Source organism: Temnothorax curvispinosus, unplaced genomic scaffold (genome assembly GCF_003070985.1).
Source record: "Temnothorax curvispinosus isolate PA1 unplaced genomic scaffold, ASM307098v1 QBEX01018442.1, whole genome shotgun sequence".
Classification (NCBI taxonomy): domain Eukaryota; kingdom Metazoa; phylum Arthropoda; class Insecta; order Hymenoptera; family Formicidae; genus Temnothorax; species Temnothorax curvispinosus.
In genome coordinates, this window is record NW_020228222.1 from 548953 (window position 1) to 574952 (window position 26000).

The following is a 26000-nucleotide window of genomic DNA, read 5'->3' on the forward strand; positions in this document are numbered from 1 at the left end:
GGTTTTACTACGTAAGAAGTTCTATAAAAGTAATCTCTCCCCTACTTATACATATTTTCTTTTCAAATCTTATCAAGATGGACTGATCAGGATGAGGTGAGGAATGTAACGGAATGTTCATTTTCCAATCTGATTTATTTCATTCATAAAGCAACAACGTGAAACCTCTCTCATACGTATCCAAAAATGTTCTGTGCACATCGAATTAGGATAGTTCAGAGGTCGACTATTAATTACGACATATAGTAGGGGTAGGGACGGGGAGTATGTGTCGTACGTTTGATTTACTCATCTCCCTTCCGCAATTAAATTATACGATTATAAAAAAATAAGAAGTATACTAACATCTTTCGATTGCTAAGCCTCTCACATCTCTCCCTATCGCGCTTCTATTCATTAAAAAATACTATATATTCGAGGTGATGAAACGCGAATCCTTTTCGTGGTGTCTTAAAGAAAAGCTAAATTATAAATCTCGACGATGGGAACATACTCGTATGCCTGAGCTACGGCAGTCGCCAACTGCCTCGAAAACGTTTAGCATTTTCTTAATCAAGGCGACATATATTTAGCAACCATCGGAAAACGTCGGATATGTAGCGAGAAACAACTTTTTCGACGAGCGAAGCATGACTCTAATACGTGGTCATCGCAGCTTCCGATCGATAATACACGCCCGATACGTTGAATTAAATTAGAGCATGCCCTCGGCGGCACGCGCTACCATCTTATTTACCTTTGATACAACAGTAATCTCAAACAATTTCTTCAAACAACTCCGCTATGAGTACTCTTCATATATTTATATAAAAAATCGTAAATCTTGTGTCAACACAGATGTCAATGTTCCGTTACTCCCATCTATCCACTCTATCCGCGCGTTATTATTGTTACTTTGTTAATTTATCTCTAAGCTTTCAAGACCGAGAGCAACTTCCCTCGAGTTACAATTGAAACGATTCTCTACACGTAATAATGATTGTTAACTCGCGAGTACACGAGAGGATCTTACGCTCTTATACAGGAACGGGAATCCGGGATAAAATCATCAAGAGAGATAAAGTCGTGTGACGTGCGATACGCGTTATATTAATCTTCTTAACTCTCTATTGTCTAGTGCGACTGCAGTGCGATATATATCTCCTTGCAATTGGTATTGTAATGCGATGTATGATCCTCGACAAATCGTGATAAGAAACTAGTCGGCCTGCATGAATAAGACACGGTAAATATTTTAGAGACCGTAAATATTTTAGACAAATACTGAGAATGTCTTGTCGACATTAAAATATTTAAAAAACAGTATATTTTAAAAAATTACTGCGTTTCTTAAATTATACACGAATGCTGAACACTGATTGTGAACCCTAGCTCTGCTTTCTACGATTTATTGGAGGAGTTTTATATTTCCGGCCAAAGAACATTGATTCCAGGTATTATTATAATATTAGCATCATATTTGTATCGAATTTTTGTCGCGATGCATTTTAGAGAATGTAGAGATCAGAAATGGGATAAGATAAGAATTTATTGCTTTATATAACTTACGGATATCTTACGGATTCGATTTTCTTTGCTTAAAGAAAATATGTCGATAGGGGGACCATTACCTTCACTTTCACTGCAGTAGCTATAATCATGAAAATCGACGGTATTCCGTTGGACGTATCCATAGTAAAGCTTGTGAAGCTTGCGCGCACGCTGAGACCGCTCCGCGAGTATTGAGTATTGATTCAGTAGAGTGAGGAAGAAAACACAGGCGTATGCGTTGATAAACCAAATGAAGATTTAATCTCATACTTTTAATAACGTAAGAAAAAAAAGAGGACCGTTTGTGAGATGCCGTCGACGATATTAATACTAAGAAACTTAAATATCCGGATCAGCGCCGCTGGGTAGTTTCCTTCTTACGAACTAAGAGTTACATCTTTTTCTTTTCCTCCTCTCGGAAATCAGTCGTTATTTGGTTCGCGAAAGAAGTCGATCGCTACGCGTGTGTATGTATGCACTTGTACGTATGCGCGTGTTAATGAGTGTGTACAAAGTATCGTCGTGACATATCTGCTTTCTTTTCTGACAAATCGGCTCACTAAGGCTTTTTCCTTTATCCAATAATACACTGGGTCCCTCGTAATAATACGCCTAGCATTCTACAGCCTAAAAAAAAACGAGTGTTCATTTGATGGTGTGGAGCTTACGCATTATCATTCGCAATGGTGCTTCGCATCTAAAAACGGATAAACGGATACAATTGAGTATCGACGTGTCGTTGACGGCTTAAAATTTTGCTGATCTCGGTGCGGCCCGAAAGTATGTAAAACACGTAAAAACTCGTTTCGAAAAAAAATATGCAATTACGTATTGAACTTGGATCCCCGAGCCGAAACAAACGTGTTCGTTTATTATCTTCGCGAGTGGCTCCGTATTCGCTTTAAAATTTCCTACGATTCCAAGCTAAAAGAGGCGTTAAAGAAAAATCCTGACTAAAAAATTTCTTCGCCGACTCCGGCCGAGATAAACGTATCTGATACGGTAAAAATAACAAATTGTTAATTTCTCGCTGGTGAATTCTTAAGCGATTATTGTTATTATGCCTGCCGTACTTCGGCTTCCTTACATATCCCTTCCTGTGGAATTCCTTCTTCTTACTCTGTCATCTTGCTACGGAGGATCATTCGAGAAGAATCGTTATATGATACAAGATATGATTGCTAAGATGAGATTTACGAGTCGAGCTCTTTGCTGCCTCGACGGCGTATATTTCGTAGCAATTTCGAAGGCAAGATGAAGTTTTGTTACATTTTGCGTTTTTTATGGACTGTCGCACTAGTGTCATGGTAAATCTGCTTCTGGCGCGCGCGCGCGCGCACTTGTACTTAAAAATTGATACACACATAAGAAGCGGGCTTTTTTCACCGGTGAGAGACAATTACTTTTTGTGTCTTTTTTTCGCGTTCGCTAGAAGGGTTCGTTATAACATCCTTAATTGTACCGCATGGTGATGTTGCGCGATCGGGTCATCTTCTGACTGATTTGTTCCTCCTGCAACAGCTGCCCGCGGAACTGGCTGACTTGGTCGAGCGCGGCGTTCAGAATGTCACGTTGCTGTATTAACAACTGCTCCCACTTTTGGGCATATGCTGCAACAGATAACACGCACACCCGTCAGAGCACCCAAGAGCATGATTAGACACATCGGCTTAGCGTAGTTAAGGATTAAATCGGATATACATAGAGATGACGTATTACAAAGTGAACGCTGGAGCTATTTCCCCTGCTTTATTCGAGCATCGTGTTTAGCTTTACATCTTCTTAAAACGTGGATAACAGACACATATTTGTCATCGAGTTTCATTGCTGCTTTAGTTCGTCCAGCCGGAGACGTAATGCTGAGCTTTTTGATCACAGTTTTTGTAACAAGTTTAGTAACGTCTTAATGCTTCAGCGACAATAAACACACATGGCAATGAAACTCATAAAAATAAAAAAGTTACAATGTTAATTAAACGATAATCATTAGTGATTTGAAATAAGAGATGATACCTAAAGCAGCTTAAATCTAACTTACTTCCAACTCGCTACTTGAGTTGTAAATAAAAGGCGCTAGTTTTACATGAAAGCATAGTTAAGAAAATTAATAAGAATGTTTTGGTATATGTTTGCACATTAATGACTTATTTGTAGCTGTTTGTAAGTTAGTCTGAAAGCGCCTGAAGTTACAGGATTAAAATGTGAACATTATTTGTAACATGTAAACGTATAAATGTAATTAAATATCGATATCGTTACACAAATTGAAGCTTAAGCTGAGCACACAAGCCAGACTCATTGAGTAGTTCTCTTATAAACGTATAATTATCCTTAACGTGTGACGTTGCTATCAGTTTAATAATCCACAAAAATAACATTTACTAACAAGAATTCGGTTTGCGTACATACATAAAATAATGCGTTCACGCTTCTAATGTGTACATGCTAATCATATTTTATATATAACAATATTAATTCCATGTCATTTAAATTGAATTTCTACAGCACACACACATATATATATATAAAATTATTTAGTTTCTATTTCACAAGATAACGTACTTGATAATATTATATTTAATAAAATAAAAATATGCAACAACAATAAAAGAAAAGAAAAATGTTGAGTTTACCCTCCCAGGATATCCGTTTGCCTTCTAAGAAAAATATAAAGTTTGATATTAATACTGTAAATCTGTCTTCGTAAAAATATTGCTTCTACATATGGAGGGGTAAAAGCCATCCTCGTGTAAGTCAAATTTTTTAAAATATTGACTCGTGTGCATAGAAGATGCAATCTATACATTGTATAAATTGCATCTATTCACACCCGATTGAAATGCATGTGATATCCAGATGACGAAATAATGTGATGCGTATCATTAGTACATATGGTGCACATTAAAACAAGCTGTTTCTCTGAAACTATTTTATAGAATTGTTAATCGAATAATATTGTCGTACCGTCCGAAAATAGTTTTCTCTCTATAAGACGTCTACGCAACGAGAAACTCCTCAGGTAGGGTGACTCAAACTTTGTTCTTTTCCGCCTCAAATCTGTAACGTTTTCTGGTATTACATTAAATTTCTCCTACAGGTATACAATGCAATGTGATTTTTATATAAAGTGTACAAGTATAGGCACCTAAAAAATTTTATTTGCTATGCTATAATTTCCAAACTATGGCCAGCCATATTTTTTGTAAAAACTAACAATATTGATAAAATACTTATGTGATTTAAATAAGTGGCTCGTAATACGTTTATAAAAAATGTCATATATATTGTAGTGAATTTTGTGTATTAAAAAATACTGTTTTAAAATTAAAAAAAATCTTAAAATAGAAACTAGTTCACAAGATAAACGACGAGTGCTGCGCAAAAAATACAGTTACAAAATCAAATACATTTAACATCACTATGGCACACGTAAAATTAGTATTTATAACATTTCAAACGTGCATACAGTCAAGTGCTCGAAGGAATGCATTTTCATTCAAATTAAATTAAAAGATTAAAATTATGTAACAGCATTTCAAGTTTTTTTACACTATACTACACACACATATATAAAAACATAAAATATTGATTTTTGATATCACTAGTCTATCCTAAATATGAATGAATAAAAATAATAATAACATATAAAGCATAAAATTAAAATTATCTTTTTAACCTTTAACGCCTACAGGCTGAGGATTGATCTGCATGGCTGTTTTATGCAAATAATTATATGTTACCCTGTTTTTTATCCTCTCTCTCTTGTACATAAATAAAAAAGATAATGTACGCTGTTGGCAGCAGCGAAAACAAAATAACGTTTTTCAAGAAAGATAGCAGTGAATACAAAATTTTATAGCAATCTAATTGAATAGCAGATTTCTCCTCCGGATAATTAATCATCTTTCCGATATTTGATTTGATATTTATCGAAGGATCGATAAACTCTTTGACAATGCAAAGATTATCTTCCTTATTAACATTATCGATGTCATGTGCAAGTTGAGAATATAAAATAATGCTATTGTTTGTTTGCGAGTCCACGTCATACGTATTCTCATTCTTATTGCCTACATCCGTCATCTTTCTTCGTCTTAAATTTATATTAACGTCAGAAAATTCTGCCGGCAACGCGCTGTTATCCTGATCAGTATCGTAATCTTTAAAATTGTTACGTCCCTCAAAGTTGTCAGTACAAATGTCAGTACAAGGCTGGCAGCCGATCCAATCTTGCCATGAATCGTCGACAGCTTGTGGATCAAATTTGTTCGGGTAGAAAATATCTCCCTTGCTCCCGGATTTCTTTTTCACGAAGTCCTCGCAGTAACAATTGTAATTCGTCAGACTACTTATGGCGTGCGATTTTTCCTTGCGAGGCGAATAATACGTGCTACAGGATGTGCCTGGGCTTGTTTTAGTACGGAATGTACCAGACCAGTGATATCTATTCTTTTTGTCACTAGTGGACACTTTCACCCGTTGACTTTGATTGGATCTTTGAATAGAACGCACGGGCGTGCCTTTATTAATTGAATTCTTTCTGGCAATTCGACCGGGCGTCATGCTTTTCTTCGTGATATTGGACCTGACAGGCGTACGAGGAAGAACGCCCGAGTCTTCCTCGGTGTCATTCGAACTGAAATCGCTTCTGAACTCCATCTCATCCTTCCAGGGAGAAGACATCAACGAATTCTTCGCGATCGTATCTACTTCCGTTGTGTTTAAAGTCTGCGTGTCGCTGTCCGTGTCGTCGTTTATTATCGTCGCGTTTGTCGAGCTGCTGCCTCTCCGGTGGCGGTTTAACGTGATGATCGAATTTGCCTTAGTCTTACTGCGCGTATCTGTCATAAAATGCGATGCACTGTGATACCGGCAAGTACAACGTTTCGTACTTTTTCGTACTTTTTTAAGTCTTTACAAGATATTGGCGAAATAATCTCAACGACACGTATCGTCACTTAAAAGGGTTCGTTATTTATCGCCACATAATGCCTGTGAATTTTTATCATGAAAATTTTCACAAGTAATCTGACGTTAAAAGCCCTCATTGAATAATATCAACTTTCGTATTCGAAAACTGGTTTTCTTGATACATCAAAAAGAAAAAAAAATATGCTTCTGTGTGATGACACACGGAAGAAATAATTTATATATCTCGTTAACGAAAGTGCACCATCCAACACAACGCAGTGTACGAAAATTAAAGCGGTAACAAACGGAAAGCCAATAGAAAAACATAAATGTGCAAACGTTTATCTTACCTTCTTGATCGTAATCCACCTCATGAGTCGCGCTGAATACACTGTGCGCGTCATTAAGGAATTTAGTCGTATTATCCATGACCAGTTTGTGCGTATCCAACACTTCTTCTTCAAGCATCTGCAGAGCTGATACTGCTTCATGGAAAGTGTACAAATCTTGCGAGAGTTCACCTTCCTGTGAAGAAGAAAATCATTCGCATTGATAGTTAAATTTTAATTATTTAATTTTTATTATAATTATACATATAACTTTTTTAATTATTATTGTCATTATGCGTTGCACTTACATTGAGAGATCGAAGCTGTGCTAAATCGCTATCCGATAACACGCTATTGTTTCCCTGTTCCTCAATCTTCATACCCCTATCATCATCCGTCGGCGAAGCTTTTATTTCCGTAGGATCAGTTGCCGCCAATTCTTTCACTCGATCCGCGTATCTTAACGTATTTAGGGAGTGCTCGCAGGAACTCATCCCGGGACTAATCATCGCTATCTATAAACAATTAATATCCGTTCAAATGCCTGTCTCTCTTTTGATATCTCTATTTTATGATAATATAACTATGAAATAATTTACCATGCATGTTTTTGATTTTTCACCGATAAAACTGTCCCTTAATACTTGAGTCAATTTGCTTGCTCTAAAAGGCAAATGCGTACCCTTACGGCTTAACGCGCGTATACATTCTTTTAATGCTAACAGAGATTTATTGATCTCAGCACCTTCCATTCCTAAAAATTCAAATAGACATTTATTACGTCAGAAAGCTAAAGCAGACGTAGATCATTATTTATAATCACTAGCGTCATTTCGGTCGTCGTTAAGAATTAATTGTACATTTACTTACGAGTTTGCCTATTAGCGGACGACGTATCAGCACCCCTTTCATTACCAGCAAGATCGATAAGCGAGAACTTTCCGTGTACCTTATGTGTGCCCGGGATACGCGCTATTATTTGGAACACCGCGTGTGATCTCGATGAATTAGAATTAGCGCTCGTTTGACCGCTCGTTCTGGCGCTGTTTCCGTGCTGTATTAGCTTTAATACTTCGTCGCAAGTCTCCACGACCTTCTCTGTTAATCCGACTATTTGGACCTATTGTTGTTAGACATGAGAAAAATTTTGGAATATTAAGATGGAGCTAAATTGGATAACCACAAATAATTGCCAATTGATTTAGGAATCTATTGATAATATAATGGAAGATAGCCAATATGTGTAAAAATAAATTGAAAATGTGTAATATTGAACATAAGCAATTGATACAAAGTTTAATAACGATTATCTAGCAATTAGAGTCAATTAAAATTTTTTATTTCAATATAAAGCGAACCTGCTGTTTGCCGTCCTCCAGAACTCGCAGTTTCTCCTTATCTGCCAAAAGGTCAAACACCTTGCCGGAATAAATCTCGAAGAAGCTAGCGGAAATGACCAGATTCAGGGGCCGATACTTGGCCAGTTTGAGGCATTTGAACACGTCTTTGGCAACCATGGCGTAGATGCCCTTCTTGCAGTCCTGCGTCTTGCCATTGAAATCGCCGCCCATTGTATGGGTCTTGCCGCTGCCAGTCTGACCGTACGCGAAACACGTAGCCATGCCACCCTCGAAGATCGTCTGCACCAATGGTTTGGCTGTATACTTGTAGACGATCTCGTTGTTACACGTCTCATCGAACGCATAATCAAATCTGAAGATCTGATTTTCAAGATATTTGGTGAGGTCGACTTTGGACTTCGGCTCGTGCACCACCATCTGATCTTTGCTAGGCACGCTGATCACGTCGATCTCCTTGCGCGTGTGTTCTTTCTTGTTGAGCGGACGTTTCCTCACGCACACTGTGATCTGATGATTCTCCACGGGGTCGGTCTCTCGCAACGGCCTGAACTCTATGCTGTTTTGATATTCCCTGCAAATTAAATAAATACAAACCGATAAACAATAATGTCTCTTATCAATCATGAAACATTATCTAAACATATGGATATTCTACGAAGATCAACGCAATATTTATTTGAGGTATGTAACTCAAACGGATAATATTAATATTAAGTATTGAACAATATTTCTTAAACGATATTATATTTTAAGCGCAGAAAGTATGAAAGCCAAATCAACCTTATCATAGCCAAAAATTCCCAATTCGGATTGCCTGGATCCAGATTCATCAACGCTTCCTTCTCCTCTTTCAATTCCGCTTGACGTTGCCTTCTTTCTTCCCTGTTCTTCTTCAGTCTCTCGACTTCCTTGACGACATTGGATCGCCTACCCCGGCCGTTCTCTATCTGAGCTTGTTGCTGCTGTTGCTGCAGCTGTTGTTGTTGCTGCTGTTGCTGCTGCGCTTGTTTCTGCTGTCTGTTCTGCACCGGGGTCATCAGGCATTGCGTGACGGCCGCCGTCGGCGTCGGCGGTATGTTCTCGAGCTCCCGACGTCCGGTGAGGCCGGAAACCGATTCGCCGTGACCGTTCACCGACGTGGTTGATGGCATTATGTTCGTCGGGCGACCCGTCGGTCGTGACAATTGCCTATTCGAACCCGCTGAAACATTGGTATGAGGAAGGATTAATGATGCCCGCACTGTCCTCCTTACCCTCGGCGATCGAATCAACTTCGTCGAGATTAAAATCAGGCGAGAAACATAAATCATGTCTTTGGTCTCGCGTGATCCATCCCGCTTTTTGCTCGGTCCTTTTCACGCTTATGACGCCTCGAATCTGATAATTTTTTTTAAATCGCTATACATCCACGTAACAGAAGGAAAAAACTACATTTCTAACGTAAATAAGAAAAAAACTAAAAAAAATTATTAAAGTTTTAAACGTAATTGCACTTCGCCAATCCTTTGCGAAATCAAATAAAATTTAATTTACATTCATTTTTTAATTCACCCTTGCGCTCATCTCGAGATAAGAATCGCAGACAATTAGGCACATGTTTTCGCTCGATTATCAGCGGAGAGACCACAGAATCTCCAGCACGAGATTCGTCACACGCATTACCGGCATCGTCGTCTTCGATTCGAAGCGTCAGGATCCGATTGTTATCATCAGAGACGTCCGTACTTTCGCAGTCGCGGATTTTATTTTTCCTCCGGAAGCAATAAGCGAGCGGGTCGAATCTCATGGTCGACGCGGCATACGTGAGATCTCTTTAACTTCTAAAAACCGAACTGTCCGTCGTGAGAGAGGCGAACGGGAGCGACGTTCCGCCGGGTGGTGCGCACCGCCGCCGACGAGGTAGATCGAACAGTGCTCGAGGGAGGGTCAGCAGCGAAGTACACCCCCTTGGCTGGGTCTACACGTCGTACTGTAGGTTCTGTCTCGGGGTCCTTGCCCTTGTGCCGCCTGCCTTGCATACGGCGCACGAATATCGATAGTCACGGCTCGACCATACACACGTGCAGCCAAGTGTCTCGTCGACACTTGGCTTTATCTGGGTGAAAAGACGACGACGCACACGCGCTCAACTCGCGATGTCCGGTCACGAAATTGACTTATCGAACGCCGAAAGTTCGGCCGTCGTCCACGCTTATCGGCACGTGAATCGGGAAACACGTGGAAATTCGCGTACCGCGCTCGCCAATCTCTCTTTTCGATCGAACAAAGATCAGCGGAGTGGCGTGTAAGCGAACGCGCGCAATTAGTCCGGTTTCATTAAATTTCTATATCCTTTTTATTTAACGGTATAATCAAGACACGTTTTACCGCTGCAATTAGCGGCCATTACGATGAAAATTTATCTACGAAAATACAGACATCGGCTCGTTACATATGCGCGGAGTAAGTATGTTGTAATCGTCACGATTTCACTGATAACCATGCCGCTTATTTTAGCAAAGTGTAACGAGACAGGCATCGAATCTTCGTCGCTAACGTACCTTTCACTGGGATAGACAGCCTGGTGGAGTGCTGAAAATAAAGAAAACAAACTACGTTCAGTCATTTCAATTAAAGAGGATGGTGTTTTCTTCGTGCAACGAAGAGGAGTGTTTTGTCGATTTACAATATAAGAGGTGCTGCAAATGAAAAAAATAAATAAAACGGTGCTTCCTTCGAAGCCGGGTGTATGATACATCTTTTTGCCGACGTATTTCGCCAGAACGCGAGAGATAAGAAGCGGTTTATATCGATCGCTCGTTAATCACGCCCGCCCGTTCCTTTTACATATCGATCGCCATAACAACACGGTTTTTGACCCAGTCACGGTGTAGGGCAATCGCGCTGCGCGATCTTCCATTCCGTTTCACGAAACTGAGCATTTCCGCGAACGAAAATGAAAGAATGCCGTGTGGCGAGTTCTCGCTGACTATACGCTGGATATCCGCTAAGTCACCAGCCTAGCTAACTCGCTCAGCCACTCGGGATATCCATCTGTCCGAGACCCCATCAGATTCAAGCAAAGGGTGAAAAGGGTGCAAAAAGGGTGAAAAGAAACGTTAGCGACTAGCGGTGGATCTGTGCTCTGGTGGATGGGCATTTTGGGAAAAGCCGACGTTTTTCGTGATAGAGAAAATGCGAGGCTGCGAACGCTCTTTTAGCATCTTCCATGCGAGAGAAGCTTTTGACACGAATCTCAAAATTCAGGCAGATCAAGAAGGTCGAAAATTTTCTTTTGCAATTCAAACTACGTAATTTTTATCAGTCTTGAAAATAATATTTCAAGATAGTTATTTAAGGAACATTCATCTTAATTAAACAATTATGAACTTCACGATAACGGTGAATCATCAGTCTATCATGATACAATCGATTGGATACAAGTAATTATTTAACTTCACATATATCTTCCATTATTATTTCATGTCATGATAATGTTTCAGGATATTTTCCACTTGTATCAAACATTTATGGCATATAAATCATCGTGAAATTAAGATATATCATTTTCTCATTTGATTATTCAAAAGATACATGTATCTATGCTAGCTCCAATGGACAGTAGTCATAAAATAGTCATCTTCTGTCGAATTAAATAATTTTTCCTTTAAATAATTTCTAAAGAGATTGATTTATGTGCCGTATTTTCCATATAATTCCTTCGTGCATTACGACTCAAGTAATAAAATTCGCAATAAGATATCGTAAAATCGGTATCGTAAAACTCAGCTCTTCGAGCATTCTCGAAGATGCTAAGGTCAGTTCGGCGACCACGGAGGACGATTGTTGCTGCTGTGAGAGGGTTGTGTGTTGCGGTTGCAGTTGTTGCGGTGATGGAGGGGAAGGTGGTGCGCGTTACCGAGAGACGAGATGTGACTCGTACAGGAAGCGTTGCGGATGCGAGGCCGTTTCTCGTGGTGTGACCACCATGGCGTCCGAGGGAGCCCTCCTCTTGGTTCTCCGACTCGTCGACCCCCTCGTCCTCCTCAGCCGAGGAGTCCGGCTCCTTATCGCAGATCGTAGTCACGGCCAGTTTTACGTAAATCAATCGGACGATTATACCCGCGGTCGACGGAGCCACCGAGGGGATCGATGAGGGGAAAAGTCGTCAAAAAAGACGGCAATTTTGCGGATGAACGATGGCCGAGACGACGTGAGTTTCGTATTCAAGATCGGTTTGTTATCGATCAGTTTTGCCCGGGGATAGGTGGTCGGTGGTCCATCGTCGACACGAGGTCCATGATTATGAGCAGCGTCCATGGAGGAAAAAAAAGATGTTACCATGTTAGTAGCGGGAATGACGCGCGAGACTTTTTGACTTTTGTCGATCGACGTATTTACAGGCTCGAGAATTTCTTGAGGAGTTTTACGTTGTGTTCTAATATGTATTACGAACTGTTTATATGTATTACGAACTGGATCATTGGACACCCAAACCAAGGATTATTTGAATCCTGGGCTTGGTTCCTTGAATCCTATTTTCCTTGAGTCTTTGAATCCCATCACATCGATTATGTTACTTTTCAAGTTTCATCTAACTTTGTCTCTGACAAATAGTAATCAAAATATTCAATTTTCACAAATGTTCCTCCTCTGTTTAAAAATATAAATGCGAGTTATTCCAGAAGTCGATTTCTTTAAATTCAAAGTAAACTTTGCAATTTTTGATCCACATATAATTCAAGAATTCTGCTGCAGAGAAAGTACGCGGTTTTCGCGACACCTTGTGCAACATATATGTATATAGTCTATATGTATATTTGTATATATAGTCCACCGTGATTATATCGCATGACACAAGTATTACTAATAAGAAAAGTTAAGTCTACGCAATCAAACATCTACAAACTGTTTAGGACAAACTCAGGATCTACCTCAAAAAGCCTTGGTCTAAATCTACGAGAATGAAAGAAGCAACGAACGCACGATGCAAATTTTGCAGCGGAAGTCGCAATTGTTTATCTTAGACGCGGGCTCCACGTGACGGGGAAGCCGGAGACCTGACGAGATCAGACTCCGTGTCATCGTCACGTCAGATTCGAAGGCTTGCGGTGGACCGATTACGAGTGACGGGGACTCCTACCTGAAAGACGTATAGGTACTGGAACATGCCTACCGCGGTGCAAACGCCACGAGACGCGGGATCGGATTATTCTTTCCATATTAGGAGCGAGGTTATTTCACGTAGCCCGGGCAACCGGTAAACAGAATTCTGCCGAGGCAGTCGATGATCGACCGCGAATTTTACGCGGACACAAGACTTGCGTCGAGTTTGATTCGCAAAGTGGCATGCGCGCCGTCATTCACGGGATCAACGTCTGAATAATCGCGAGACTTTCGCGAGAGTTTGCTTATCTAACAGCGGTACATGTACCATTTCGCTTATCTGTCAGACCGATAAATAATTTCCGAATTCCTGTAATTTAAAATCTGTAAATTTAAATTAAGATTAAAATTAAAGCGGAAAATTATATAAGACCTTTCAGTTTCCGTTAACTCGTATCGTTAATTCTTTAACGTTTCTCTACATGTGCACTATTTTCCATTTTTATTTAGGAAGTCTTCGAGGTTCGAGATGAACAGAACGTGGAAGAGCGACAATTTCGCACCTTCCGTAATTTAATTGACAATTGATTCTACGAATATATGCTTGACAATGACCTAGAACGCACTATTCGACGTTTCGACTATGCGTTTTGAGAAAAGATAATTGAACTATACGTACCTTTGCTTTTGAGGACGCCAACATGTGGTTGTTCATCACTTGCGGTAGCGCACATATCTCGGTTCGTGGTCCCATCTTTTGGTTCAGATCGCGATTCAAGGCAAGAATCGCGTCGATTTCCACCTGAAAAAACATATATATATATTGTATATGAATCCAAATAAATTTGGATTGTCATTTATTTGTCTTGCATTATCTTTTACGGCATTATGGAAATTGATCATCACATAATTTCCCTTAAGACCAGTGAAGTTAATAGATTATGTGTCCAGCAGAATTATTTGAATAAGAGTAATATTAAAACTCCAGAGTTCACAAATTATCTCTATTTTCACGCAAATTACCTTTCGGCGTGGAATAAAACTTTGTTGGGACATTTTTGTAATAATACAAATCTTGCACAATTAATTCCGCGAATAGGACATAAAATTATGGAAGAATTAATAGAATCTTCGAAAAAAGCCTTGTGTTAATATCTATAGGAAGAATAATTAACGGGGTATTTAAATTCAATATTTAGCATTTAACTGTAAAATGTTAAACAAAGTTGCTATCGAAATTCGCGACTGACCGAAAAAAGAAATATAAAAGTTGTACGATACTTTATTTACAATTCGAAATTCACGTTCTCACGAGACTAATAGCATTGTATCGCATGACTTTTTGCAAAAGTCACGTTCGACCGAACCGACTTGACTGACGGTAAATCTGTGGACTTGCAAGCCTGTCGGAAATAGATTCGCGCCCCCGTTAGTGGGCTTCACGTTAGCCCTGTGGCATTGCATAAGCATTGCGGAATTGAAAATAGCTAAATAACCGTGACCTACGGATGTGCGGAATTGTAATATTGCGGTTCAACGCGGCGAGATTGCGAGAGAGAAAGTTAATCGTAGCGCAAATGTCAGATAAAAACATAGTTGGACACGTATGTTTAAGGTATGCGTACACAAATATACTGGTATTTTTAATAATTTCCACAAGAAAGTCGCAAGTAAAAAAAATACTTCCGAATTATTTCAACAGAGGAATTTTCTACTACACGCATTCTCTGTTTAATGTATAAAATTGTCAAAAATTAAAATGGTTAAAAATTAAAAAATGCTGTACAATGAATATCATATTTTATCTTTTAACAATGTAAATATTTTAATTAAATAAATTTCAAATAAATAAAAATAATTCTAAATTAAATCCACTCAATTTCAAAAAGAAAATCCGAACTTGTAACTCTCTGCTTTTGAGTAATTATAAATTGCTCAGAATAATTTATGAACGCACTTACCTCTTTGCCTTTGGTTTCTCCTCTCTCGAACCATTCTACAGTTACGGTGCGCTGCTCTAAATTAATACCGGAGACGACTGCCGAGTGAACGCGACCTGAAACAAAAATTGTACATTGCAATGTATAAGGATTGGAGTAATACGGTTATAATGATTACTCGACCAGTGAGTATATACGCGAATATTCGTTGTTTTACTTAACAAAGCGTATCTTATCTTCTCTATAGAAGGCTTTTATTTCATGGGTCAAATTAAGTGCCATAATGCATAATAAATAAGATTTAAATTAAACACATATTATTTCATTCAATGCAGTAACAATAATGCCAAGCTAAAAAAAAATAATAAGGCACTTCTTCATAAAAATTAATATCTCTTAACAGTAATTTAATCGAAAGCCATTTTCTAAGACCAAGAATTGAAAGGTGAGTATTACATTTCTATTTTTTCATTTTTAAACATCTTATGTGCATGTAATTTTTCAATATCCCATGTGCACATAATTTTTCATGCGCAACGATATGTTTTATACCATTTTGCACGATCTCTGATTTATCGCTGTCGTTCTTGATCGAATTCATTCCCTGTCGCAGTGGAGACGCAAGTCTGGGTATCATGGACCCCTCGCCCCGAGTTCTCGTCGTCTTTCCGCTTTGTTCTTCATCCTCGAACGGTCGAACCTCGAAGCTGCACGAGTTCAACTTCCGTCGAGCCTCGAGCCGCTCGTGAAACGCCGCGCTTTTCTTAAAACCAAATTTATTCGTCTCTCCGTGCGCTTGCAGTTCCTCATTATCCATGCGAGCCTCCGCGCGAGATAATCCTTTGATCGGTGGAAGAATGTTCCTGGCCCCTTTTTTCTTCAGAGAAGCTTTCGCCCTCGACTTTCCTTGCTCCTCTTTAGCAAAATTAATTCTGGACGAAATTCTTTCACCGAGCTCTCTATCAAAATTCGATTCCGTATCCCGTCTGTCCTCGATTTCCGACGTCCAAGATAAATCTTCGAGCTCTCCGGACCTCGGGATGAATTCGTCCAGTTCTTCTTCGTTGTGTTCTCCCTCATCCGAGACACACTTGACTTGCTTCTCGTTTTCGTCCGCGGTGCTCGACGCGCGTCTCGAATGCAGCATCACATTGTCGTGATAATCGATATCACATGGTTTTCGAGCGGATTCGCTCGCGTTTCTTTCCGAGTTCTTGAAACACTTCTCAAAGCTTCTCTCATAATCGCTGCCGATTTGATAAGATGGTGAACCGTTGACTTTCGATGGATCAGTTTGATCAGTCGAGCCGATCTGACTTTTCGCGCAATCATTGAGGTAATTAACAATTTCTCCGTTCGTCCGTTCCTTTTCCGCGATTTCTTTCGGCTGTTCGTCTTGCGATTTGCGCAAGAACTCGTCGACGATGAACGGCGGCGGTTTGCGAGAGCCTTTCTGCTTGGGATTCTTTTTAGATTTCTTGCTCTTTTTGCGCTTTACGTCCTTCTCGATCTTCCTATCGTTGGAATCGTGCTTTGTGCCACAGACGCAAAGAGATAGCCAATCCATATTGAATTTACAGCAAATCGATAAAAAAAATTCGATTTTAAAAAAGAACGATTTAAATTATCTTATTATCAGCAGTAATTTTCTTGACGTCTAATTACTATGACGTATATTCACATGTATTTATCACTTATATTTTGTCCTCCGCAACAATTCTTTATAAACAAATTATTCTTAATGTGCGTTTCATAATTTATTTATAATTAATTTACAATAAATTGGCGTTAAGAAGTTGTAATGTCTATGTTTTATCTCATCATCAATAATAATTCCATATAAATTCCGATATATTAACTCCCACATAAATTCTTGCGCTTTTCTCACGATACATTAACTCCGATACGATTCTTGCGCTTTTCTCACGAATTCTCGCAGATTATATTGCTATATAGTCATCTCGTAATGTCTCATGGTAACCAGCTCTTGCTCCATTTACGCTGTTGAAGTCAATGAAAAGATTGGCACAACGTTCGCACTACTTCATCATCGGTGACAATTCGCTCGAACCTGGATACCTTCTTGCTGTCGTTGTACTTTGCGCGAAAGATATCACTGAAAATATCGCCGAATCGAAGGCAACGAAGAACCGTAGACGACTCGCACGATCGATTCGTCGGGAACCTCTTCAGGAACGTGCAGGTTTAATCCCGTACAATGCCCGCCACGCGCGCGACGCCGCGGCGAAAATTCATGAAATTCCTCGTGGCACTTTTGTTCCGATCTTTAAAAAGCGGAGGCAGGCTTTTAGACTCCGAAGACATTGTCTTTTTCTTCACCGTCTTCGAGATGCGATCGCGGATTATCTTTCGGGAGCATGTTCGCCCTACCGACTGCTCTTTGAGATCCAGGAATAAACGCACTTGTATGAACAATCCTCGGTATGTCTAACTTATGGGCTTACAAATAATATACAGATGAATATGAATGCAAATATAAAAGATTAATTCTTAAGCTTAATTATACAGTTTATAAAATATTTATTTCAAATCTTTCTATCCTTTCAATTTATTTTCTCTTTTTACAAATAAAATAAATTCTAAAATTTGTAATTATAACTATTTTCTTTTATATAAATAATTTATTATTTAAGTGTAACATTTAAGAAGAAATTTCCATCTTCTATAATATATTAATTTTTTCAGATTTCTCCCTTAAATCCCTTTTAGGGCAACGTGACTCCAACTCCATTCTTCCTAATTTCGCAAAGCTTCGATTTCATTTTTCGTCGCACGTGTAACTCGCAGACCCCGCGGGCACGGTCGTTTACTTTACGAAGCGTGTAACGCGACGAAGTAGTTAATAGAGCGAAACTAGGGCGGGATAATTAACGTCGCACCAAAAGTTCGCGCGTTCGCTATTTGGAGCGGCCATCGCATCGAGATAATCGGCGTCGACGCATCCGCGATGTATCAGCGTCGCGCGACGCGAGACTCGATCGACTGACAACGTTCACCGAGCAGCGTTTCATAAACGCATTTATTATGACTCCCAGAGCGAGGTAATTTCGCCCGGTGCGGGGCCCCCACCATATAAACAATTTCTCGGCCCGCCTCGATGAGCCCCGGCGTTATGCGCTATCGGTCACGATACCGATTCCGCTTGATTCCGCTCGACGAGATGCATGCGAATCATCCGGCCATAAAGAAACATCGCAGCGATGCCGGCATTGTATGCCAAATTGAAAAGTATTAAAAGTTCATGGTTAATTTTAAAATTAAAATATTGTCTATCGTACTGTGAAACAAGAAAAAAATCCACCGCGACTCGTACGTGACCAGTTAAAAAATATTTAATTATTATAAAATTAATAAAAAAATTGTGTTTATTTCGAATATTGATTGAATTTCAACTTCTCTCACATATGCGTGTTTAGTATTACGAAGGTTAATGTCACGATCGACGGCAAGTAGATTTTTCCGGCACGACTCGCGGCACGAATGTCACTCGAGGAATCGATACAGAATAGTCTTCGAACAGTTGTATACGGGAAATAATTCAGGAGCTATTTCGGAATGAGAAATTGCCTAAAGCCGCAAGCGAAATCGAGCAAACCGCGCGGTGGTCGAAGGTGAACTGACGCCGCGGCCGATTTGTATCGTCGATTGCAGCGCGAACGATAATGAGAAGCATTTAACGGCATCTCGTTAACGATTAGACAGTACTATGCGAATTTTCGCGGCTGATTTTCCCAACTTGATAAGTAGGAAGTGAAAGATTACAGATATGCGTTTACCGATCCTAAATGTTCGTCGACGAATTTGGAATAAATTTTTCTTCGATGAGAATTTTCTCATTATTTCTAATCAGGGATATACAGAAAATAAATGTCTCGCAAGAAAATTCGGATCTTTCATAAAAAATTAATATAAATTCGCAAAAATTAATTCTGCGTTAATTTTTTTTCCACTTTTTGCTGCTAATTTATTTTTGAAGAACGTTATTCATAATTCAGACAATTTCGTACATCGCCAAGTAATGTCAATTCAAGTCAGAATGCAGAAAGTGTTGACAGATTCCTAGCTTCGAAGGAAAAATATATCTCGACCCGCTTGATCGATCACCGAGGATCTTCTATGCGGATGTATGTGACACTAGGTTTATCTAACGTTCGCGATACGCGACACGAAGCTCCCGGTGCGTGACCACACGGTACCAGCCCATATTTATTTACAGTACACTCGGAAGTCGAGCCTTTCCTACACACGCAGACGACTGTTGCATCGCGGAAACGCACCGTGCCTCTTCGACAGGTACGGTCGCCGTAAGTATATTTCTTTCTCGCCACGCCACTTAAAAAAAAAACACCTTAATTTCTACACCAATAACTTTAAAGCAATTTTTCAACGCTGGTTTATAAACTAATTGCATTCTCTAATTTAATATTAATCATTTAAAAATATTTTATAGCGAATTATTACAAATACACATACGTTAGATGTACAAGATTGGTGATTCTTCTGAAAAAACTCTAATAGTCGTACTAAAATAGATTCGACGACCCTGACTGATGTTAAGCTACCTGTTTTCTAGCGCGCAATAAGCTGTAATTTCCATGCATAATACGGAACCAAAGTCGAGACAGAAACAGTAGTGAAGAGAACGATGCGATCGGCACGCGTCGTCGTTCCCGATTTCTATTCAAATGCATTTCGGCCGCATCCCGATTAAACGAGGCATTAAAATGCTCGGTTCGGGGGTCCAGCCGTACGGTCTATTGAACATTAAATTTAAGCAGCGGCTTCCTGCGTCGCAGATCCGTCATGTGTAAACCGTGCACGCGGAGGATGTTACATTGTATCGTCGATACACAAAGCAGAGATTCTATAGAGAAATAATTTGTATGCGCGCACGCGTGTAGGGGTGTGTATGCACCAATGCTATTGATCCCGATCAATTTCTTCGCGAGATTACCATAAGTGAAATGAAAATAGAAAGCAATTAATAAGATATACCTTGTAACCTACAGCGCAATGTGATTAGAAACTAAATTAAAAAAACTAACTAACGATCGAATGAAAGCTTTACCATCGAGAGTGATTTTCAAGTTATAAAAGATTAATGTTTATTTCTATCAGATGCAGATTAATCTCCGGTTTAACTTACTTTTCATCTTTTTCTAAGTTTTAAGAATTAAAAGAATTCTTCTCGTTCTAACTCTTAGAACTAGAAAAAGATAAAAAATAAGTTAAACCGAGATTAAAGTTAATCTGCTTGGTAAAAGCGGACATACGAGTTTCTAATGAAAACCTCGGAATGCAACCTAAAAAATGAATAAACAGCGAAGCTCTAAATGTCCTAGAAAAATAATTAAATAATTGACAATAATTTATTCAATATAAATCAAAATTCAACGTTTTCAAAATGAAAATTAATTCCCGAATTTCATCGTCGGTATATCATTCGTGCCTCTTCGTTCGCTGCATAAATTATAAAATTATACTGAAATCGATACATGCCCTATGTATTTCGCGCACGTAAAGTATTAATGGCTTCCGTGCACCGAAGCATCGGGCTGCATTCCTAATCGTCATCCCATCGCGGATGATTTTTCAGATCATGAACCCAAGAAGTAATTGAGACCTATGGTAACCTATGCGGAGTACAAAAAACACTGCAGAAAATTAAGTCATTAACCGTGATGCGTAATAAGAGTAGCGCGCGAACGAGCGAGCAAACGAACGAGTGGGCGAGCGTGTGAAAAAATGTACGGATGAAAAGCAAAACGAGAGAATGAACATATACGAAAGCAGTGAGCAATGTGCATTTTGTAAGAACGAAAATGTTTAGGCTAAGATAGCTCAAGTTTGTAAATTAACGTCAATCTGACTGTTGCGGAAATCGATATAAATTTAAGGGGATCAGTAATAATTTATGATATTTTGTTTAATTATGCGAAACATCCTTGTTTTTTCAATGAGTTTGCCATGACGATGATAAATATTATAAGCGCATAAATAACATTGGATTTAAATTCAACTTAAACCAAAAATTAACGTGCAATTTAATTTAAAACCCAGAATCACTTTTTCATCAATCACGTAATCTATCAATCATCTTGTAATCTCATGTCGAACAAAGTTGTCAAGATCAAAGTTGTCTCAGATCAGCTGCTTCGCAACATGATTTCGCCATTTTCTCGAACAACCAGTCACAATACACGGATATCCGAAACACGACGCATCTGGAGTACACCCGGAATCAGTGTAATTTCAGTGTTGAGGCATTCACGACGGCGCCGACGGTACCAATGTAGTCGCGTGTGGGTGGAAGGAAGGCAAACGGCGTAGTCGTTCTTTAGTTCTTGACGACGACACGAAAGACCGCCACTTTGCAGGAGAACTCGAGCTTGTTACCGACCAGCCGAGACCCGGGCTCGAATACGAGGTTCTACAGCTAGGTTGCTAACGGCACCAGTGCTGGAACAGCTGGGCTACGCGCTGCTCGACAAGGTTGAGCTAGGTAACGTGGCCCCGAACTGTTACATATGTATATGTACACTGTACGCACGCCTGCGTAGCACACCGTTGCTGTAAAGACGCCAATAAAGAGGAGGAGGAGGAAGGCAAATCGAGTTTTGCATGAATCAGATAGATTGTTCTGTAACTTTACACTTGTAAAAACTATTTAACACCGTGCAATTATCAGCAAACAAATCAACAAATCTTAATTTCTGCAAATTGTCAATAAACATCGATTTTGCACAAATTAAATTGCAGAAGTTAAGATGTAAAACAGAGTTTATTACGATTCTAAATTAATAACATCTATAAAAAATTTGATTTTTTTTTAGAATTTCTCTTATAAGAATTTCTTTCACATCAATATATAAAAATTTATATTAGACTTAATTCTTTGCTAATGGATAAAAATTATACATTTTGCATTTAACATCAAATGATATATGTTTGAATACTCATTGTGCTTTTATCCGTACGATAAATTCCGACGCCTTTGCGCGCACTATATGTGACAGCCATAAAAGCCTACGAGTATTATATCATCCTCCTTCGTGTGCAGGTGTTAAAAATATTCGCGTGCAACATTTACATCTAAAAATGACACGTGAGAGCCATCGTATTATTAAATCGCATACTTAGCGTCCATTATAAATGCATAGGTAGCGTTGAAATTATTTATTATGTACACGACAAAATAACTGTAAGGTAACAGCACTATGTTCGCACAGATAGCAAATCGCAGATAACACCCCCATATAGTAATTAGAAGTTTATCTACGATGAACGGTGCCTCGTATATAACTGTGCAGTAATTATCGCACCTTGCAACAATGCTCGAGCAGCTTGTGATATATGTGTTACGTTTAAAATAGTTTCGTATTTTATAAAGACACTGCCGTTTTCGAACGATGCCCCACGTTTCTCGTAAAACTGATGAAGACAAGCGCCGAATCGAGCGTGCCTTGGCGAAACGCCAATACCGTCGTCCTTCTCATGTTACGCGCGGTGATCTATGACAAACGATCTTTGGCACATTCTATCTATAATATCTCTAGCAATTTTCTTTAAGTGTTCATCCACCGCACAAAATGATTTTCCATTCTTGGAGTAAAGACTTTATCAATTTATATTGCCAAGAGATAAAATAACGACAAGCTAGCTTAGTACGAGCATTCCACGTTTAATATCACATTTAACTTTGTCTTCTGATTAAATAATGCCGTTATGAAATTTTTCAAGTCAAATAGAATTTTTTACTTTGATAAAAAAAATACGTAAAACCACGATTCGTGATCGACTAAAATTCCAGCAAAAAATCGAGCGAGATCCGAGCGATGCCGGCTTAATTGCGCCAGCGATTCTCCGTTACGGAGAATTTCCCGTTCGGTAAAATTGCAGTCCGTTGAAAATCGATGCGCGCGATATAAACGAGAGATCGATACACACGTTTATCTTTTGCTATTTACCGGCGACGCGATGTCACGCGAGCTTGAGCGTTTTATACAGTTTTAATCATCCGTGAAAGACGATGACGACAGATTGACGTTTCGCTTCCTCCTTGCGTCTGCTCTCCGGCTATGAGAATCGCGGAAAAAGATGCGATATCATTGTGCGGCGCCTCCGATTTACTTTCTACCGCTCGCGGTCGTTCCAGTTTCATTTCGCGAAACCCGGTATCGTAGACGACATTTGAGAATACGTAACGCGGAACACAAATTTCTCTTGCCGATCACATTTCCTCTTCGGGACGCTCTATAAGAGATCGAAATACGTGTGGGCGCGTAAGATGGGATTAAGCAAATGGAAGCGAAACGAAATAATCATCTTATGTTGAACCTTGTTAAAATTTCGAAATTATAATAAAATACGGATGTATAAATTCGACAAAATAATATTGCATGATAAACCTAGATAAAATCTTCAAGTAAAACGGTACATATATCATAAAAATTATATCACACTGAAGAATGCAGACCAGAATAAAAAAATTTTCAAAAAGATAAGAAAGCAAAAACTTGGAAATATATTACGGTACTCGTTATACTTGTAATGAACAGCCTTCAAAAATATTTAGAAAACCCGCGAAAGATTGTATCTTTGCATGGAACTTCACTTTAGTCTCAAACGTATCTTTCTGTTCGATCAAAGCGATAAACGCGGATTTTTTTTTTTAAGCGTGTATGTGCGGAGAGGACTGTAGCAACGCTGTGGCAACAAGGGAAAGTGGAATTTGGGCTACACGCAGGAGTGCGCGCGAGCAGGCGAGTGAGCGAATGGATTTCGTGGGGATGCAAGACACTGGAGCACTCGACGCACAGGGACGGCAAATGACGTAAGATAAGATAAGGCAAGGTGAGGTTTGGTGAGCTGAGAGAGGCTCCTTATGGACGTCCTTATAAGGCTGCGGCGCCCACGTGCGTGCGACTCTCGACGACTCGCGGTGCGCTTTCGGACGAGGACTATACAAGTATCTCTGCACCTCTTTTTTTTTATCACCAGCTACGTACATGGTAGGGAGAAGGATCTTGTACCTTAAACAGCGTGACGCACGCATTCCTGCGTATCAGATTTTCACCAGGCATGGAAAAGCATAACATTGTATTCAATTTTACGGAAACGTTTTCGTGAGTATATAATATTAATTAAGGAGAATAAATAAATCAGGCTTTTACCAACATTTTCTTTTCGTGTTGTATAATCAATTAATTTTCCGTACTGTATTATTAATTTGGAAATGCGAGATTGTTAGTCAAAATAAAATGTTTGATTATGAACAACAAATAATATAATCTATTGGACAAAGAGAAAGATTTGTTATAATAGAGACTGTGAATTCTAATTAATATCTGATAAATTTCTCGAGCTAAACTTTCTGTACGCGATTTAATGTGATACATTTCCAGTGTCACATATTTGATTTGATGAATAACTCGATTATGGAAAGTAATTCGATGTCAACGTGAATGTCAATTATATAAAAACATTTAATATCTCTAATATAAAGCTGAATGTAAAAATATAAAATCTTTGAACTAAGTATACTTATAACAAGATCAATCATAGCTCCTTAATTTAACATTTAATTTCCAAATTTAATTTTCGTCCCATTTCATCGAGTTAATTGCACAATTGTATAAAGGAATGCACACAGAAATAATTATTAAAAATCCTGAAAATTAATCGTTAAAATTGGAAAGTTTCTAATTTTACAATATTAATTGTTACATCTGAAAAATATTTCGCATTTAATAAAATCAATTTTGCTTCAATGCATATATATTTCGTTAAAAGACGGAATTCCACGTTCCTTTCCAATAACTTGCCAGAACGTAGAGATCTAGATACGAGATTAATCGCGGTGACCGGGATATGTCGACGAAATTAGTCATCGATCCTTTTACTCCGGTATCTCCATGTCTGTCGAGGATACCTATCTTTGAGATTATTTGTGCGGGCGTTATCTGTAACGCACAGTGGGATTACACGCAGAATGCGTGTCAGCCACTTGTTGCACCGCGTCCGAAGTACAGGATTGCATCAATAAGTTACTTTGTTATTATGTACGCATCGCAAAGTGTGCACGTCCCGAATTATTCGCGACAGTCCATTTTAAATCGTGAAAATTAATAGTCTCACAAAAATTGACAAAATACCAGGAAAACATAATAACCAAAAAGTTTGCACTATCTAAAATTCCAAGAATCACGTTTCCGAAAATTCTCAAGATCTTACGATTTGGAAATATCTAAACTCTCGAAAATCGACCACCAGTATAACACGTTATACTTTATGTGCGATCGCCGCGCGCTTATTATCATCATTTGGCGCGATGCAATTAATAACGCCGTCGTGCGGAGCGTAATTGACGAACGTGCCCCACTTGCTAATCAAACATGCGCGTCCTGTTGCGAGTGGCGCATTACTCTCAGCCTTCGGTGCAGGCGTCTTAAGTGCACCTACTTGAATATCTGTCCACTGTCGCTCACCAAGCTTCAGATATACTGCGGCCGAAATAGAGCGCGGACAAAAATAGACGCGCGTTGTCCGTGAATGCCCGTTAATGCGCGGGATGGAAAGAAATTGCAACGGGACGAGCACATTAGAATGCGTGGGTTATCCAAGCAGCCCGCGGACAACTCGCGAGATCTGCATTTCTCTGAACAAATCAAACTCTCAACCCTAGAATCCCTGAGATTCGAAATTCTTAGCGGGCATCCGTCAACTCGGCAGATCGATATAAAGTGAAACTAAAATAGAAGACACGAACTATCAAAGATCCACTGATTAGGTCTGAATTGAAGTATCGTTTGTCTGGCTGGCAA

At 39.2% G+C, this 26000-nt stretch overlaps 1 protein-coding gene across 9 annotated transcripts in view; it reads right to left on the reverse strand.

Moving 5' to 3' along the window:
- Positions 1-116: 116 nt before the first annotated feature.
- Positions 117-26000, reverse strand: part of LOC112468399 (kinesin-like protein KIF2A) — a 35061-nt gene continuing 9177 nt past the window's right edge. The window contains exons 1-13 of one of the 9 annotated variants that reach the window (XM_025037546.1): positions 15709-17671; positions 15178-15272; positions 13896-14018; positions 12030-12176; positions 10672-10702; positions 8912-9332; positions 8129-8702; positions 7641-7890; positions 7370-7524; positions 7079-7285; positions 6792-6966; positions 4495-4587; positions 117-3140 (exon numbers count right to left, since the gene is read on the reverse strand). In XM_025037546.1, the coding sequence (XP_024893314.1) occupies positions 2983-3140; positions 4495-4587; positions 6792-6966; positions 7079-7285; positions 7370-7524; positions 7641-7890; positions 8129-8702; positions 8912-9332; positions 10672-10702; positions 12030-12176; positions 13896-14018; positions 15178-15272; positions 15709-16723 (3444 nt within the window). In that variant the 5' untranslated portion in view covers positions 16724-17671 and the 3' untranslated portion in view covers positions 117-2982. The other 8 variants (XM_025037543.1, XM_025037542.1, XM_025037549.1 and 5 more) reach the window with 8 other exon arrangements.